Raw genomic sequence first — 10,547 nt, 5'->3', positions numbered from 1 at the left:
CATTTTTTTTTTAAATCTCAAAACACAAGATTTAATTTAAAGGCCTTCCTCTGGAACTTTTATTTTTTACAAATGGCTTAAATTAAATACTGAATATTCTTAATGCATGGAAACATGACCCCTAACAAACAGACCCAGGGAAACGTGGAAAATGGTTCAAAATAAATCCCCAAGCACTTACTCTTTAGAATAGATACCATCTTATTGAAATGTATGCCGTTCTACTATCACTTGAATAATGTGAGTGAGGGGTAGACTAGAAAAAAAAAAAGAATAGAAAATAAGAAGAGGGCCAATTGGAGAATCAGATGCTCACGTTCATAGAGAGTTAGGGAACATCTGGCCCAAATCCTGCGTGACAGTTAAAGTATCTTGAGCCAGGGATCCACTCAAAGTCTCAATGCTAGCTGAAGCCGGCATATCTGACTCAAGCTCAAATTACCCTATAGCTATCTGCCCTTTTTTGAAACCCTGGGGAATTAAAGATCGGGTAATTTGCACAAAGTCACAAGGTTGGCCAAAGGTGAAGCCAAGACTCCTACTCTAGGTCCTCTGACTTCCAAGCCTGTCTCTCAGCCCTACTTGTGTCAGCATCATCACCTGAAATGAGGACAGTCATAGCATCTACCTCATGGGATAAATGCAAGAATTATACAAGTAATATATGTGAGGTTATTAACTTCTTAGTATATTTAGTAGCATGTAATAGGTGCTTAATAAATGTTAGCTGTTATTACTAGTAGTATTAGCATTAACATCTACACTATGCCACAATAGCAAAGAGCAAATTAGGAATAAACCCACCATCTAAGCCGACCTGTTCTTCCATCCATACAAAAATCCAGGTTTGATCTTAAGAAGCTACAGCTGAATTTCCTCAGGGGAGCCACTTCAGAAGCCACCAGTAAGTGACAATGAGTCTAGGCCTGCTCCCTATCACATCTTGTCCTTTAGTATCTGCTTAGGCTGCACTGGTATCAGAAAGAAAACACAGACTCCATATGGTGTAGGCATACACTGAATGCAGAAAACAGAGGCGTGTGGCCATGCTTGCATGGTTTTGTCACAGTGAGGGAGCTCAATGGGGAAATGCACCTGAAATCAAGGCAGCAGTACCCAAAGTGGCCATCTCTACAGCAGACGGCTTGGTGAACTGGGCAAGGCAACAGGAAGGAGGGTACAGAATAAAACCAACACTGACTATTTTCTAATACATGTTACCTCATTTAATCCTCCTATGGACCTTATGGCACACAAAAAGCTACCCACATTGTATAGGTGAAATCACAGAGAAGCAATATACTAAAGCCCAGAGACGTTAGGTGCGGTACTAAACTTTGCACAAATGGAAATAAAATCCACAGTCTTTGGCCTGTTTCAACCACATCACTACCCCACACCCTCCCCCTCTAGCTCTCATTACACACCAACCTAAACCCACATTTCAGTTTGCCATCATTCCTCCATCCAAGGGTCACAGACGCTGGATAACTACATCAATATTCCTCTCTATGAATAGGAATAGTTAGGTTAGCCAATCTGTCTTAATCTCAGTAAGAGGAAAATGATTTGTCGTAAAATCCCGATCATGAGATTCTTTTTTATCTCAACAATTTTTGTTTGTTCTGCCCCTGGGGACCCCGCAGGGCCCTGGGAGAGTAACCAAGCATCTCTGCCTTGTTCCCCCACAGGCTGGGGAGCAGCACCTTCAAAAACATGCAGCGCCGGCACACAACACTGAGGGAGAAGGGCCGCCGCCAGGCCATCCGGGGTCCCGCCTACATGTTCAACGAGAAGGGCACCAGCCTGACGCCCGAGGAGGAGCGCTTCCTGGACTCAGCCGAGTATGGCAACATCCCCGTGGTCAGGAAAATGCTGGAGGAGTCCAAGACCCTCAACTTCAACTGCGTGGACTACATGGGGCAAAACGCGCTGCAGCTGGCCGTGGGCAACGAGCACCTGGAGGTCACGGAGTTGCTGCTCAAGAAGGAGAACCTGGCGCGGGTGGGGGACGCGCTGCTGCTCGCCATCAGCAAGGGCTACGTGCGCATCGTGGAGGCCATCCTCAACCACCCGGCCTTCGCGCAGGGCCAGCGCCTGACGCTCAGCCCCCTGGAGCAGGAGCTGCGCGACGACGACTTCTACGCCTATGACGAGGACGGCACGCGCTTCTCGCACGACATCACGCCCATCATCCTAGCGGCGCACTGCCAGGAGTATGAGATCGTGCACATCCTCCTGCTCAAGGGCGCCCGTATCGAGCGGCCGCACGACTACTTCTGCAAGTGCAACGAGTGCACCGAGAAGCAGCGGAAGGACTCCTTCAGCCACTCGCGCTCCCGCATGAACGCCTACAAGGGGCTGGCGAGCGCTGCTTACCTGTCTCTGTCCAGCGAAGACCCCGTGCTCACCGCGCTGGAGCTGAGCAACGAACTGGCCAGGCTAGCCAACATTGAGACTGAATTCAAGGTAACTCTCCCACTCACCACTCTACAGACAGATTGCCCAGAGGGCTCTTCCAGGTGTGTCCAGTAGTCAAATGAGTTGTCTTCCGGTCTCCCGCAGGGTGAGGGCCCTGGGGTCTGGCTGGCGCCCGGGGTGGAAGGGGACCTCCTCGACCTGGTCAGATGCAGGCCTGAAGGAAAAGCAGCCCCTTAGGTGGGATATTTGAAACCATATACATGTAAAATAGAGGTTGACGTAAGCCCAAGTCTATACAAGACAAGCAGCACACAGGCAGGAGGATACTGCGGTCGTCCTGTAAATGCCCTGTAAATGCTTCATTCAGCTCTGCCCCCAGGGAGCTCTGGAGTGTCTAGGACACCTTGCATGTTTCCTAGTCCAGGTCTTGGACTTCTTGATTGTGTCACCTGAAAGGTTTTGTCTTGTCCATCCTGGACTGCATTGATCTGTGTTTGGTCTCACAGCCAGTGCTAGAAAGGCTTGCCTGCAGCCGTTCTCACTGTAGCAAGCTATTACTATTGTTCTGTCAAGGGGCTCAGGAAAAGGTGCATGGAAATGAAAATAAAACCATCTCTGTAATATTGGACTTGTCACCTCAGTAGACAGGCCCAGGGCAAAACTCTATCGATGCACCCCCCCCTCCCCCACCTCCTGAGAACACCTAGACTACCAGGCTAGCCCAGGGGAGACCCATCTCCAAAGTCCACTGTTGAGTGGTGGAGGGATCCTGTGCGGTAATTGTCAACTGACACTCTCTGTTAAAGAGAAGACTGGGACCTAAATCTTTGGACACTATTTAATAATACTTAGAATATTTCGTGGGCACTTATTGTGTGCCAAGCATTAACTGCCTTACCTATATGATGCTGTTTAGTCCCCTCAACAACCATTAATTTGGATACCATTATAATCCCCATTTTATGTGAGGGTACACAGGTAGAGAGATATCATACAGCTAGTAAGTAGCAAAGCCGCTGTTCTCATCTAGGCATTCCAGAGCTAGCTCTTAGCCTTTCTGGGAATTGTTCATGCATTGGGATTCTCAGGGTTCATTTGTCTTTGAATGATGAAGAAATTCTTGGCTGCAGAAGGTATGCCTGGAAGGGTAGGAGCTACAACTAGGTTCATAATTTCTCATCCTGAGCCATCTTATCAGAGCCTATGATGCCATGGAACATACAAAAAGGTGTCACATGCATGGCTGACCATGGAGCTGGGAAAAGAGGTTAACCTGCAGGAGAAAAGTGCATTGTCCAAATAAGGTGTCGCTGTAAGAGCTGTCCCTGGAGGGACACAAATAGGTGGCCGAGGATGGGTACCAATTCACAGCAAGGGAAGCCCCATGGACCACACAGTGTTCAGGGAGATCTCAAAGGAGGCAACAGAATGGGGCTGGGCCTTGCAGAGCAGGAGGAATTAGATCAGTGGGAAGAGAGAGGTGGAAATTTGGAGGAGGCAAGTGAAGGTGATATCCAGAATGGCCGAGAACAGTCAGGGGGCTTCTGAGAAGCTGCATGTGACCAGAATAAAGACTTCCTGGAGGGGCACACAGGAGGCGTGCTGAAGAGATGAGCTGGGGGCAGATCTCAGAGGGTTCTGTGTGTCAGATGCTATCCTGTAGGACATGGGAGAGCCACTGAAACTTGCAATAAGGGGGCTAAAATGATGAAGCTAAGTTCTGGAAATTTAGTTCACTGGTAGATGAATTAGAGGACCTGGAGTGTGAGGCCCTGGGACTAAAGATAGGGACAATTTAGTTGTGTATGCGTGAGACCACAGAGGCCTCTCTGAAGGAATAGATCACCCACAGCCACAGACAGAAGAGCCAGGCTCACAAAAAGCTGCAGGGTACCACAGACTGTGAATAGATGAAGAGTCCTATAATTAATTTTACCCCATCTGTTCCCCCTATCTTGGACTGATCTACTGAAGCAGAGCAACTTCCCGATTCCTGCATTGTCCATAGCCTCAGCTAAAAAAATTGGTGGATGGAGATGGAGAAATTACCCAAAGAAGCTCCCAAGAACGTAGGTCTTGCCTGTTCTTTCCTTGTTTCTGTACCATAAACTCCACCCACCAGTAATAAGACCAATGATATCCCAAGGAAGCTTGGTGGGATTTTGCTTATTCCCTCAGCTTATTCCCTCAGCTAGAGTGAATCTTCACAGGCCTTGTAAAAGAAATGGCCAACCCAATTAATTTAGATATTTCTGGCCAAGAAAAAAAAAAACAATTCAAGGAAAAAATTTTGGATCAGGTTATGTGGCTAATTGCACAATCCTCTACTTCTCTGGAATTTGGGAACATGCCAGCCTTACTAAATAAGACGATGCTAGACTAACATTTGGAATTCCATCCGAGCCATTTGTTTCCTTTACAAAGACTAAAAGTCTAGCATATTTTAGTATATATAATATCTAAAAGTGGAAGTTTGTGGAAAGCATATTTTGATTTAAAAAGTAAATTAGGAAAATTAGAGACAATTAAGAACACTACTAACATGATGACAAATCCATTCCACAATGCAGTGACTTACTCAGAATAAGAGTTAGCATAAATACATTTGCTGGCTATTAACATCCCTCTAGTTACCTTTGTTTGAAATAATGTCTTTCACATTGTCGACAAATGGCGCATTATAAATTAACATAAGCGTTCCTTTAGAACTTTATTACTTATTCAACTATCCTTGTATGTGCATTCCTGACATTATAAATCTTCTCAGAGAAGAGAGCAGCTTAGCAAAAGACAAGTCAATTTGTAATAAAAGAATAAAGAGCAAGTGTGGTTCTAAAATACACTCTTTAGGAGTCTGTCCTACTTTAAAGGGACGACACACAGCTGACTGTAGCCACGTGTTATGCTGATGACCCAGTATCATCAGCTGAACAAAAAGATACCGGGTTCCGACAGGAGGTGTCATATGTCATCCTCCAGATCCTCTAAGACACTCACTCTGGGAATGGCTCCTCCTGACCAGACTCATGCATGGATACCTCAATCAGTTGCCCAGTCTATTATTTTTGAAGTCATTGTAATTTATCACCAGAATAGAGTCTAGTCATTAGCAAGAAGTACAGCCAATGTCAAGGTCTCCAGTAAATTGTGGCTAGAGTCAGATGCCTGCTAGCAAACCATTATTTTTGTTGTGGAAATTACATATCTCCTCAAAGATTTTTCTCATGCATCTCTAATCTTCTGGGGTCTAAAAAGATGCGAAAATTCAATGAGACCTTCCTAATGCCATGTATGGTGCTCAGTAATCTCGTAACCATTCCAGAAATACTTGATGAAGGGAATGAAGGAAATCCTCAAAGGATAATCATTTCAACTGATGAAGCATGTGATTACTTTTATCTGTGATTTAAACTCTTCCTACATGTATGAATCTAATAGAGCAATTTGATAGACAGAGTAAATGGGAAAGCTCTACAGAAGGGTACAGGGTGGGTAAGCGGATCAAACCAACACACATTAAATAACATAAGACCAATCATATGCTGCATTATATGGTGCCAGGAACCACTAAACTCCTGGAGGGCACCAATGACATTCTGATTAACTGGTTTATCTATATAGTAGGAGACAAGGAAAGGGAAGACTGGCATGGGAAGACTGGCGTGTGATGTTTTATCCTGATGGAACAGGCTCTATGTAGAGGCACCTGGAATAGCATGGAAAAAATTAGGAATTTCTCTATCCCCATTGAGTTACAGTCTCTGCCACCAAGAACACAACAAGGTCTTCACATTTCTCTTGAATTAGTCTGTTTGGCTATATTCACTGATCATCCTTCTGGTAAATCTGCTGAAGATCCTCTTTATTTCACTGGTATCTTCCCAAATTCCAGGGCATCCTGTATATGCATATGGCTTATCTATAAAGCTGATGTTTCAAAAGGATTAGAGGTGCTAATCTCTCTTCCATCCCAGAGTTAGGCCAACAGCAGTGCCCAGTGGGAGCAGGAAGGGGTGGGGAAAACTGTGGAAAGAGATTTAGGGATTTGGAAGGAAAGAGAAAACAGGGTGAGGATTGGGGTATCCCTCCTGCTCTTTGACCTTTTGCTTAAATTTAAAAGTACCCCATGTTCCCAAGTCAAGGGACTGTGGAGGCCCAAACACTTTACCTTCATTACTTAAGACTTGGTCATTCTGAATAATAACAAAGCTACAACTAAGCAGGCTTTTCATGTTGACACATCAGTATGGAGGCTGCTGATTGTGCTTCCATCAGCAATTTATTCTTATAGACCAGAGATGAGAAAAGTAGGGGGGGCAAGACAGCTAAAGCTTGTAGCTTCATCTTGCTTCAAGTGTTGATGTCAATGGGTTGTTAACCACAGGTATTATGAAAAGTAGATGATGAATTATGTATCGATGTTTGTGTTGCCATTTTAAGACCCATAAAAAAACTCTCTGGGCCTAAAATACCACAAATTAAAAATGCAAATAATGATAAATCAGACCAATTTGCCACCTGCTATGATCTGTAGTGAGGTCCCATTGTGTAAGGTAAAGGTGTTGAGATGACAGTTTGTAATCTGCTTGCAAACTTATCAAAATGGAAGAGAAAAGAGGAGGGGAGAGGAGGAGTAGTGTCTTTTTATTGTGGTAGGGAGAGCTCAAAGTACACCTGAATTCAGGCCATATGGAGCCAGGGAGCCAAGAAGCCAGAAAGCTTGAGTGAAGGCCCACCCAGGGCCTGAGGCAGTACTGAAAAGTTGAATACGTGGGTTGCCCCAGCATCCAGTGGAATCTGCATTTTGCACCTGTTTGTCATGCTTTGAATATTTTTAGGATTTTTAAATTTTATAGGCCAACACTCTGGGAAAATAGATTTCCTTGAAGTTTGAAAGCCAGGCTGGTAGTATAAACAAATGCCTATTTAACATGCAGCAAATGACTTGAAAATTGTTTCCTTTTCCTTCAGGAAAATATTTTTTAAGCCGTCAAGGCTGCACATCTTAAAAGCAAGTTGTTGGTTTTTTGTTTTTTGTGGTGTTTTTTTTTAAAGAGAATCTGGCAGAAAACTCCTTAAAGCACTCACTTATATATAAATCCCCAGTACCCTCAGGGATCAGCCTGTGTCACCCAAGCCCTCTGCTTGAGCATCTAGTGATAGAGAATGTAAGAAGAAAAGGATCACAAATGTCACACGATGAACTGTCATGGGACCACCGCCCCACCTGAGCATATGCAGGTATGGTGAGAATAGGGCATACATGCCAGTCCACAGGTCCACACTGGGGCCAGAATCATCAGCTTCCATGTCTGAGAGCAAGATCCGGGGGACTGGCTGATCTCAGGAGAAGGGACAGACATGACTTCTGCCCACACTAGCTCTTTTTCTATTTTCCTACCTAAGCATTTGGAGGAACACTTTCACCAGGGCATTTGTTAATGAGTCATCATAGGAAGTGAGCTAATTAATGTATCCTTTCATGACAATTTTTCATTGGGTCACAGCGATTGCCTGAAGTTATGTGATTGTCCTCTCCTAGGGTTTATGCCAAGAGTATCAGCCTCTAAATTATAGGGATAGTGTACGTTGGGTGACAAAAATTCAGGCGGGTTAAGGAGGCCACTTTGCTTGATGAGGACAAGAGCAGGGAACAGGCTCTGCTGAGCACCCAGTGCAGCCATGCTTCATTTCCTCAAGCCTGTGGAATGGAGATCCAAGAACTTGGCTGTCTAATCAGACTGACCCAGCTTCTAATCCCAGTGCCATCTCCTGGTAACTGTGCAATCTTAGGCCTCTATTACAAATTCCTTTTCTTACTTTGAAAACTGGGGTATTAGAGCTGTAACATGTCTGAAATGGAATGCCTGTTTTCCCCCACCCAAACACTGGCTCTTACCCTAATCTCTGTAAATAAATAAATGAGTGGTGAGTGAATTAATGACAATGGCCTCCCAGGGTGCCGATGAGGATTAAATTAGATGAACAATATAAAACTCTGCAGGGAACCCAACCGACCCAGAATACATACATAATTCCTACCACCCAGAGCTCAGTGGAGATGAGCCCACTGGATTCCCGGCACAACTTTGCTCCCAATAAACGTAACTTAAGTTTCAGCACCTCATCTATTCAGAGGGTCTTCCTGATCTCTGCTAAGCTTCCTTCCCCCAACCCCTGAAGATCTTTCTGGAATGAGAAAAACTACTACCTGTGAACTCCCTGGTTAAAAACAGGCCAAGAGAATATTTCCAGTTGGAAAAATGCAGACCACTGAAAGTGCATAAGCCTCAAGCGCTGCTAAAATATTGCTGTGGAAAGAAATGGCATGGGCAGGAAAGATAGAGCAGCAGGGGAGGGGGAGGAAGGAAATGGGTAGGCAGAGCTCCTGCCAAATACAGACAGAGATTATTTTTTGAAAAATATCTCCGTAGAAAAGATTCATCACTACACATACAAAAAAAAAAATGGGGAAAATATCATTTCCTCTGCAAGTGCAACTATCAGCGTAAAGTATCAGAGATATGGACAAAATGGAGACAGTTCTAGAGAATATTAGTCGATGAGTAGCAGCACAAATTAAATCAAATAGAAATGAAGGATTTTTCTCTGAAAAAAAGTTATAATGCTATATAAATTAATCATCATAGGACATCATTAATCAAGTATGCTGCACACCCCATCAACACGCAGGCATGTATTTTACTAGGAGCAGTTTCATGGATTAAGTGTGGAAAACATGTCAGGAGGACAGGATGCGAGTATGGTCTGTAGGCCCAGAGAATATCGCGACTGGGTGGACCTCGTTACAGAGCTATCTGAAAATCCAGCATTCCTGCAACACACATTTATTAAGCCTGTAGTATGAACCAGGCTCTAGGCTGGGTGCTGGGATGATGATGAATAAGATAAACACAGTTCCTGCTCTCAGGACCTGATAATCCAGGGGAGGGGATAGGCATTCTTCATACAATCATACAGATAAACGGGGCTTTACAAATCATGCTGAGTGCTAAGCAGTAAAAGGGAGGTTTTATTTTATTTTTTTTAAGGGAGGTTTTAAAACTTGACTTAGTGGGACAGCTGACCATGTGTGTTTAAAGATTTCTCTAAGGAGACATGTTTAAATGGAACCTGAGGCTATGGGAGACCTACACGGCCAGCAGGGAATGGGAAAGATGACGCTAGGCATAAAAACTGCACATGAAATAGTTCGGTACAGATAGGGGAAAGAGGCCCTATGTAGAGAACTGTTAAGTCGCTCCACATTATAGGGAGGAAAAGGGAGAGTTGGCAGGTGACAGAGGCACTGAAGAACACCACCTCACCCATGGCCTTACCACCTAATAAGTTGGGCTTCATTTTCGGGTAAATGAAGAGCCACCAAAAGGTTTCAGGAAATGAGTGAGTGACTCATATGTGCACTTTGGAAACACCCACTGTGCCTGCTGTAGAAAATGGACTGGAGGGGACAAGGCTTGGAGGAGTTGGACAAGTGCTGTTGGAAAGGGGGGCCTCCCAGAAAGGGGGTGAATGGCACATGAGAGCAAAAGAACCAACACATCTCAGGGCAGCTGGATGGTTCACTCAGTTAAACATCGGACTTCAGCTCAGGTCACGATCTTGCAGTTCACAAGTTCAAGCCCCGCATCGGGCTCTGTGCTGACAGCTCAGAGCCTGGAACCTGCTTTGGATTCTCTGTCTCCCTCTCTCTATGCCCCTCCCCCACTCGTGCTCTCTCTCAGAAATAAATAAAAATATTAAAAAAAAAAAAAAAAGAACGAACGAACACATCTCAATCTGCCGGGGACTCAGCACAGTTGGAGCAATGGCACAGTCAGAAAAGGTGACCATCTCCAGGACAGCTTGTTTGTCCGTGAGGTGCAAGGACCCTGCTTCTTCTGTCCCTGGGGACTCTCCGTGCTTCCCAGCAAGGAGCTCTCACAGTGCAGAGACACAGAGAGAGGAGGCAGAGAAGTGCAGGCTCCTCATCTTCTCCTCCAAGACAGAAGTCCCATGGAGTAGCAGCAGGGCAGGAGAGCAATAAGGATTCCCATTTTCTATCCGTGTATCTGGAGGTAGAGAAGGGTGTGGCCCAGGCCAAACTGCTCATTGCTAGAGCAGAG

At 44.9% G+C, this 10,547-nt stretch overlaps 1 protein-coding gene across 1 annotated transcript; it reads left to right on the top strand.

The window, feature by feature from the left end:
* Window positions 1-1,046: 1,046 nt before the first annotated feature.
* TRPC7 (transient receptor potential cation channel subfamily C member 7) lies at window positions 1,047-2,613 on the top strand. Its single transcript, XM_043573384.1, has 2 exons — window positions 1,047-1,177; window positions 1,668-2,613. The coding sequence occupies exons 1-2, from the start codon at window positions 1,047-1,049 to the stop codon at window positions 2,533-2,535; spliced, it is 999 nt and encodes a 332-aa protein (XP_043429319.1). The 3' UTR covers window positions 2,536-2,613.
* The last annotated feature ends 7,934 nt before the right edge of the window (window positions 2,614-10,547 follow it).

This window comes from Prionailurus bengalensis, chromosome A1, assembly GCF_016509475.1.
Source record: "Prionailurus bengalensis isolate Pbe53 chromosome A1, Fcat_Pben_1.1_paternal_pri, whole genome shotgun sequence".
Taxonomy (NCBI): domain Eukaryota; kingdom Metazoa; phylum Chordata; class Mammalia; order Carnivora; family Felidae; genus Prionailurus; species Prionailurus bengalensis.
The sequence above is the reverse complement of the archived record's forward strand: the minus strand, read 5'-3'. Positions and strand labels throughout refer to the sequence as shown.